This window comes from Martes martes (genome assembly GCF_963455335.1).
Source record: "Martes martes genome assembly, chromosome: 1".
Taxonomy (NCBI): Eukaryota; Metazoa; Chordata; class Mammalia; order Carnivora; family Mustelidae; genus Martes; species Martes martes.
The window spans coordinates 211,740,658-211,748,770 of NC_137888.1; the positions used below are offsets into that span (position 1 = coordinate 211,740,658).

At 54.6% G+C, this 8,113-nt stretch overlaps 1 protein-coding gene across 2 annotated transcripts; it reads right to left on the reverse strand.

Annotated features, from left to right (window-relative positions):
• Positions 1-2,368: 2,368 nt before the first annotated feature.
• Positions 2,369-5,622, reverse strand: CLEC4G (C-type lectin domain family 4 member G; the record flags this gene model as incomplete). 2 transcript variants are annotated; one of them, XM_080824884.1, is made up of 9 exons in its annotated part: positions 2,369-2,935; positions 3,209-3,324; positions 3,432-3,580; positions 3,800-3,889; positions 4,195-4,299; positions 4,444-4,506; positions 4,701-4,754; positions 5,114-5,215; positions 5,541-5,622. In XM_080824884.1, 9 exons carry the CDS (start codon positions 5,620-5,622, stop codon positions 2,797-2,799), a joined length of 900 nt encoding a protein of 299 aa, XP_080681010.1. In that variant the 3' UTR covers positions 2,369-2,796. The 2 variants fall into 2 exon arrangements, with proteins under 2 accessions (XP_080681010.1, XP_080681011.1); XM_080824885.1 differs by having other exon boundaries at positions 2,369-3,004; positions 5,541-5,604.
• Positions 5,623-8,113: the final 2,491 nt, after the last annotated feature.

Genomic DNA, 8,113 nt, shown 5'->3' on the forward strand with positions numbered 1-8,113 from the left:
CTACTCTGACCACCATTGGGGGTGTCAACCAGACTTAAAGTCTGATTGCGGACTGTCAGTCTGTCTCTGTCGCTCTTCAGCCGGCCATGGGTCTCCCGATGGCCGGTAAGTTAGACTAGAATCGGTAAGTCTTCCAGACCATCATTAACCCAACTCACCGAGTACCCAGGCGCCGGACTGGTGTTCTGGCTGCCTCCCCCACTGTGGGCCACCTGCCTGTCAGTCAGTCATGTCTTGTGTGAGGCTACATAATGGCCTTTAAAGAAACGCATGTCCTAATCCCTGGAACTTGCCCCCCTGTCTTATATGGCAACAGAGATTTTGCAGAGGTGACTAGGAATTTAAAGGTGGGAAGACGTAGACATTAAAGAGTTTGGTGGGTCTTTATTCCCTGCTCTTGGCAGGCATCATCTACACCATTGGGATTTTCTGAGTGATCGGAGTGTCTTCGTCAATCGTGGGGGCTCCTTGGACCACACCTGAGTTATGCCGAGGAGATGGCTCAGGGTGGGGGCTGGTCATGCCAGAAAGACCAACCAGGAGGGGTGGGACCTTCACCCACCTGACCTCCATGGAAGGGGAGGGGAGCTAGAGATGGAGGCAATCGTGTGGCCTCTGATTCAGTCAACAACTCCCTCAAAATGAAATCTCAACGAAAACCCCGGACACCAACGCTCAGAGGAGCTTTTTGGTTGGTATAAACATGACCCTGTTCACTATATGGATGTCTTCATCTGGCTACTGTGGATTTGTGTCCTTTCTAGAGCTTTCCTGAGTTCTGTGAGTCATTCTAGTGAATTACGGAACCAGAGGGATTGTGAGAGCCTCTGAATTTGCATTAGTTGGTCAGAATCAGTTGGTCCAAAGTGTAGGTGACCCATAGCGCCCTCAAATTCGCAGCTCGTGTCTGCAGTGAGGACAGACACTCTTGTTGGGAACTGTGCCTTTAATCTGTGGGTGGGTCTGCACTAACTCAGGGTGTTAAAAGTGCCACAGTGGCCTTGGTATTACAAGGACCATCCTGGATTAAGACCTGGGTCAGTCTTAACTGCAGTCACAAGCATCCTTATAGGAAGGGAGGCAGAAGAAGGCAATATGACCAGGGAAGCAACATACTGCCCTACTGGTTTTGAAGATGGAAGAAGGGGCCATGAGCCAGGGAATGTGAGGAATGAAGTTCTAGAAGCTAGAAAAGGCAAGGAAACAGTTTCCACCCTGGAGTTTCCAGAGGGAGCCTGGCCCTGGTGACACCCTGATTTTGGCCCAGTAAATCTAATTTTGGACTTCTGATTTGCAGAACTGTCAGTGAATGTGTGTTGTCTTTAAGCCACCAAGCTGGCGGTCATTTGTTACAGCAGCTCCCAGAAACTCATACACGCCTTCCAAGCTGACTGTCTGGAAATCCGTCAGTCTGGCCAACAGTCCAGTAGGTGTGTTATCTGTCCAGGACCCAGGTGGCCCCTGGCCCTGGTTAGTGTCTAGCTCTGGGTGGCAGTCATAGAGCATCCAGAGGACTGGGGTTCACTGGAAGGTCTCCCTTGGCCAGGGAGTCTGGGTACTGTTCCCTCTTCTGCCTGCTCAGTCACTCTCTCATGGCTGGGCAGCCTGGGGACTCTCAAGGGCTGCCCAGAACTAAAGGTTCCTAGCCTGTCCTTCCCCTCAGTTGGACCTGTCTCCACTGGAAATTCTGGGAGAGCCCCAGATCTCCACGATGGGAGCAGGAAACTTTGGGAGTGCAGGGTGAATTCAGATCAAAAGTCCCCAGCTGATAAAGCCAGGCTCAGGGCACACTGCACCCTCCAAATGGGTTTAGCTACACTTCACACACCCCAACACCCTCCGCTTGCAAATCCCATTGTTTCTCGAAAAGTCTGTCTTCTCTGGGATGTATGGGATCAGTCCACCCAGTGGTCACAGAACCTAGGTGCCTAAGACAGAGGGACCTGCTCTTTGGATCCAGACAGCCCCTCTCCCACCTGCCTCAGGGCCTTGTCTCAGACTGTCAGATCTCCACCGTGGGGTGATAGTGTCCTCAAGGAGGGGCCACCCCTGCAGAATTTCAGCAAGGTTCCTTCCCTAGAGGTGTGACTCCTCCAAATGCATCACGTGGTGTTCTTGTATTCTTCCTTTGAGTCACTGGTCACCGTGTTCCTGTGCCCAGCTAGATCAGAAGGAGGAGCACTGGGTCAGAGTCATTCCTGTGTCCCTAGAGCCTGACAGCTGTCCTGGGCAAGTACAGGTTACTCACTGAGCTTTGGGGCATCACAGGGCCAGGAGGTCACTTAGAGAGGTCGGGGTCACTCACAGGGCTGATACTGGGGTCTCTGGGATAAAACTTGGAACAGCTCACCAAAGCCACGAACCCAGATTCATTTCTCAAGCATTTATTGATGCTTCCTAGGACTGAAAAGACAGCTCACAAAACCCCTATCTGTGATGCCTCCCGGTGGGGTGGGGTGGTAATGCAAGAAAACCAAACAGCTCCATCCCTGAGCTGCCCTACTTTGATGGGGTGTGGGGCGTGGGGTCCACGGACCAGCTCAGGAGCTGAGATTTGGGTGGGGTTGGAGGCTAGGTTATGTCTGTGTGAGGGCTTGCAGTGAGGTTGGAGTGGAGGTCCCAGTGCCTTTACCTGCCTGGGTTGGGTGGGCGGTTCTCAGTAGTCGAGGGTGGACGTGGGGGGGGGGCAGGGCGTGGGGGGAGGAATCAATGGCAGTGGCCGGCGCCAGGACGGTGACCTGCTAGGGCGATCTCCCTGGGGTGGGGTGGGGGGTGGGTACGGCTTGCAGACACTGGTCAGCAGCTGCGTCTCTTCTCACAGATCCAGTTGTCCCTCTCGTTTTCGCACGGTGCGTCGTTCCACATCCCCGTGCGTAGCATCATAGCGCAGTCCTCACGCCCCATCGAGTCATTGGGCTCCCCCATGTTCCAGTGGCTGCAGCGGTTTGTCGGGGGTGTTTCTGGCGCTCAGGTTGGGCCTGGCGTGCAGCCCTGAGGATCTACCCTGTTTATTGCTTGGGTCTTAGCCTAGACACCCTGAGGGTTTAATGTGAGCACGCACCTGCGACATCACTTTCTAACTCCCGGAACTGAACCCTCAGCCAGGTCCTGGGGTCCGGCCCGCCCATCCCGACCGAGTCCCTGAGATCTGGCCAACGCACTTCCCGTAGGAGCTGACCCGTCCCTCTCCCCAAGTTCCTGCCCTCACCTGAAGCTGAGCGGGACTCCGTCCACCCACTGGTAGCCCTGGATCGTGCGCCCGCGGCGCACCGCCCTCAGGCCCAGCCAGTAACCGCGGCCTCGCGTGTTCCGACTCAGGAAGCCCTGCTCGGGAAGGGAGACCCAGCCGGCTGAGTGGCCTCGCCACTCTCCCCCGCCACCCCCCTCAGGTGAATTCCGCCTCCCGCCGGCGACCGCTGGGGGCTGCGCACCTGCTCCTCCAGGTCCCCGACAATCACCAAGTGCGCGCCCGCGCCGGCGCAGTTGCGCTGCGACTCCTCCCATGTGGCCCGCTGGACCGAGAAAAGGTAGCAGGAGCCCTGGAAGGGCAGCCACGACGCGGGGCACTCTTCACAGGAGCCTGTGGGGTGGCGAGGGTCAAAGACGTGAACTGCTCCTGGTAGAGCAGACGGAAGAAACCAGGGGGGGGTGGAGGGGGGGAAGTGGACCCCTGAGGTCTAGAGGCGGAGGCAGAGAGAACAGGCCAAGGTCAAGGGGCAGGATAGTGCGGATCAAGGAACCCCGAGGCCCACAGGTAGATCCACTTGTCCCCTCCCTCTCTCCCCTCTATCTTGCTCACTGTTCCCCAGACGGGCGGCCTCCAGAGCCCTGAATAGCTCACTGCGGATGTCCTCGCGGTCCCTGCCCGCTTCAGCCAAGCTCTGGGTCACTGCAAAGTCAAGGGAGTTCAGATTATAAATCAGGCCAGGGTCAGGAGTAGGGTCATGATTAAAGGTCATCATCCAAGTCCATGATTAGGCTCATGGTCAAGAATGACATCGCGGTCAAGGACTGTTCTAGCTGGTCCGGGCCAAGTTGCGGTTGGGGTTAGGAGTTGCAGTCAAGATCAGAGTCCAGCTGTCAGAGATCAGGATCACAGGGTAGGGTGGCCTTAACCCTAACCAGGATAGGTGTCAGTATGTGAATGACAGCCGGGATGACGGATCAGGGGTCCAGGAGATGTCCCCCTCTCACCGCGATCGCTCAGTTCTTTCAGGGCACTCTCTTGCTGGATCAGCTTCGCCTGCGCCTCCCCAAGCTCGGTGCGTGCCCTCTGCAGCAGCGCCTGTGTCCCCAAGCCTGGGAGGGAGGGGGGAAGGGAGAGAAGGACCCGCGCGAGACGTCAGTAACCCACCCGTCGGCCCCCGACCTGCCCCCAAACCCCGCCCCCGCTCGCCTCCTCCAATCCCGGCCCAAGCCCCGCCCCCAGCACGCGAGTCTCACAGCAGCTGTTGCAGGCCCGGATCTCCTGGTTCAAAGCGCCCAGCGCCGCGGTCTGCTCCGAGGCTGGAAGGATTCCCGCCCCACAAACACTCCCGGTCACCTGCGGGGACTCACAGGACACCCCTCCCCGCTCCGGGACCAGGCCCCGGGACCGAGGACCACCCACTGCCCTGTCTCCAGAACCCTAAACACTCCGGCCCCGCACACCACGGGGGCGGGGGTGGGTGGGGCGGCTACGCGTCCCGTTCTGCACGCACCGTTTGTCCTCAGCAGGTCCTGGTGGCCAAGCAGCGTCCCTCGCTCGGTGGAGGCTGTGGAGAAGAGGCTCCTGCAGGTGCGACCGGGGACTCCGGAACTCTCCCCCCTGGCCCATGGGGTGCAGGGGCCCCCGTCTTGGGACGCATAGAAGGGGCGGGTAGGCATACGCTCACGTGATGGGCACACACCCAGGGGAGACAAACACACGGGGACATGCACACACATACATGCACGCACTGACATACACATGTGGGTGCGCACAGCCCAAAGATGTACACAGACTGTTCACACGCGTTCACACTTCAGACCCAGGCGGGGGTCTGGGACCCAGCTGTTGCGTCCGGAGACAGAGGGAAGGTCTATGTCCCCAGGGTGGCTTGACACAACCTCCCCTCATTATGTGGTCACTCACCTTTAGAAACTAGGACGCTCAGAATGAGGGCCCACAGGACTGTGGCTACCACCAGAAGCAGGCCCAGGAAGAGGAGTCTCCGTCCCCAGCTTCCCCAGTACCCTGGGATAACACAGATGAACTCCTGGGTCCCTCCTGCTCCAGGACCGCCCTGGGTCTCTGGGCCCCGAGGATGGAGCCCTGGGCGCCTGGGCTCCTCCCAAGGAACTGAGGTTCAGAGAGGTTAAGTAATTTGCTCATGGTCACGCAAGCTCTAAGTGGCAGAGTTAGAATTAGAATCCGGGTCCAGCTCATTCTGGCGCCTGTGGTGTCTCTTCTGCACCCACTACTTGGACCGCCTTTTGGCTGTTCACCTCCCTTCCCCCATCAAACCCCAAACCACTGACCAGAAAGACCCAAGCCGGTGAAGCAGTCCCAATCATCATACCTCCAGGGACTTCCTCGAGCCTGCTGTCCCACTTGCTGTACCCGACAGTGTCCATGGTAAGCAGATGCCCAGCCCTGGGCATAGATATAAATGTAGCCCCCTCCCAGTCCCGCCTACTCTTTTCCTTCCTTCCCATCTCCTTCCTCTCAGTTCCTGGTACTGGGACCCAGAGACCAATCACAGGGCTGGGCCCTTTCTGGTCTGGGCCTGTTTAAGGGTAAGTAGGAAGGGGGGATGGGGGAAGTGGAATCAGAGGTGAGGGGTAGAAGAGGGTTGAGTGGGGTAGAAGGAGTGAAGTGGGGTGGGGAGTGTGTGTGTGTGTGTGTGTGTGTGTGCGCGCAGTTCTGGTGTCTCTAGCCAGACAGCTGCAGCAACATCTCCAGACTGGTGCTGGGGGCTTCATTTTGGAGCTCACCCCCATTTCTTGTAGGTCTGGGGCCTGGTTTCCTCCAGAGAGGAACAGACTGAACCCAGCCAAGTTTGGCCCCCTTCCGGGGGTTCCTGAGAAAGCCCCCTCAGCCCTGGCCCCTCCAGGCCAGCTCAGCTTCCCCTCTCAACATCCCTGCAGGTTTCTGGAGGCTGAAGCTGACCCTGACCTTAATTCAACTCTTCTTGGCCAGAAGGGAGAACACAGATGTTTGTTGGGTGGTGGCCAGCTAAGCTTCTGGATTGTATTATTGGGTGGGTGAGTGGGGGTGTATTATGTAACTTCAAGAAGCCTCAGTTTTTCTCCTCTGAGGAGAAAAAGGGGAAACAGTGACAGGTCCTCCCCCTCAAAGGATGCTGAGATAAAGACATGAGGTTATGCATGCCAAGCCCAGGCACCATCCCCAGGCATAAAACCCACTAACTGTTCATTAATTCTATCGGTAAATATTATAAATATTGAACAGCTACTGTGTGCCAGGCATCAATCTAAGAACTGTGTGTACATCAATGCCCCAAAAGAAGCAAATTCCTTCCTTCTTGGAGCACACATTCTAGGTGGGGGTAGAGAGAGACAGACAAATAAAAATGAACATAATGCAAAAGTAAGTTATATGCCATAGTTGTTCTCAACCGGGGGTGATTATGCCCTCCAGGAGACATTGGTCAGTGTCTGGAGACATTTGTGGGTATCACGTTCTGGGAGGGTAGATACTACTGACATCTAGGGTGTGGAGACCAGGGATGCTGTGACACATCCCCTAACACACAGGACAGCCCCTCACAGCGAGGAGTGATCCACCCAATATCAGTAATGCAGAGGGTGAGAATCCTAATGTCATATATTAACAAGTTGTAAGTGCCATGAGAAAAAAGGGAAGGAAAAGTCAAGTAGGATAAAAGGCTTGGGACGCTGGGGCTGGGGTAGTGGCTGGTAAGAGGGCTTCACCAAGAAGGACAAATACTATTCTTTTATCAAGCACTTCCCACATTCCAGTCCCTCCTGTAGATGCGTGAACACATCCCATTTCCCAAATCCTCTGAACAACCCTCAGAAATAACAAATATCTCTACCTTTAAAAAAATTTTTTTATTCAGTGCCTATTTTCCTACCCTGTTCCAGAAAGAAATGAGAGACAGACATGATAAAAGAAGATGAAAAAACAGAGGGTGGGGCACCTGATTGGCTCAGTCAGTTAAGCATCTGCCTTTGGCTCAGGTCATGATCCAGGAGTCCTAGGATAGAGCCCCACATTGAGCCCCCTGCTCAGCGGGAACTCTGCTTCTCTCTCTCCTTCTGCTCTTCCCCCAACTCATGCTCGCTCTCTCTCTCTCTGTCTCTCTCAAATTTAAAAAAAAAAAAATCTAAAAAAAAAAAAAGATGAAAAGACAGAGGCAAAGGAGAAATGAGGATCAGGAAGGGAACATGAATTTAAGAGATGAATCTGGTGCACAAAATTTAGCCAGCGATACTGGGCTCTTGATAAATGCCCCAGGAAAGTAGGGTCAGACATCTGGGAATGTGCTGCAAATTCTTTCAGAGGAATCTTTCCAGCAGACGTGTCAACCAAGTCCCCAGCCAACTTTCCATAAATACAGCAACAATTTTCTGCCACTGGGCAGAGGTGGACAGCTTCATGGTCAGGTGTGGTTTTAGGGAAAGCAGGCTCACCTTAGCTCAAAGCAAATGGCCGTCCCCACTGTTGGGGTGTTTTTAGCACGTTTCTAGAAGCAGTGAGTTGGAGACCACAGAGAGAAGTCGACTGAGTGAGAGGCAACCAACAGGCTTTGGTAGATACCCAGGAGGGGTCTGTCCCTGGCACGCTCTCTCTCTAAATGAGAATCCTGAGCCTAAAGGAAATCATTTTAGTACAGTGGGAGAAACTATGCCTCATATGGAAACCAGGACATGTAAAATGTCACCAATGAGCCAGATGATAACCTCAGGAAAATAACTTACTCTCTTGGTACCCCATTTCTTCATCTTTAGCATCAATAGGTGGTAAAACTTTTGTTACCCAATTCATTATGTCTCTGTGGCGATGTAGAAGACAGCTGTGAATGTACTGTGAAATATCTGTTTTACTATACAAGTACAGGATATTATTTAATGTAATGGTGTCCCCATTTACTAAAGACATTGCCGT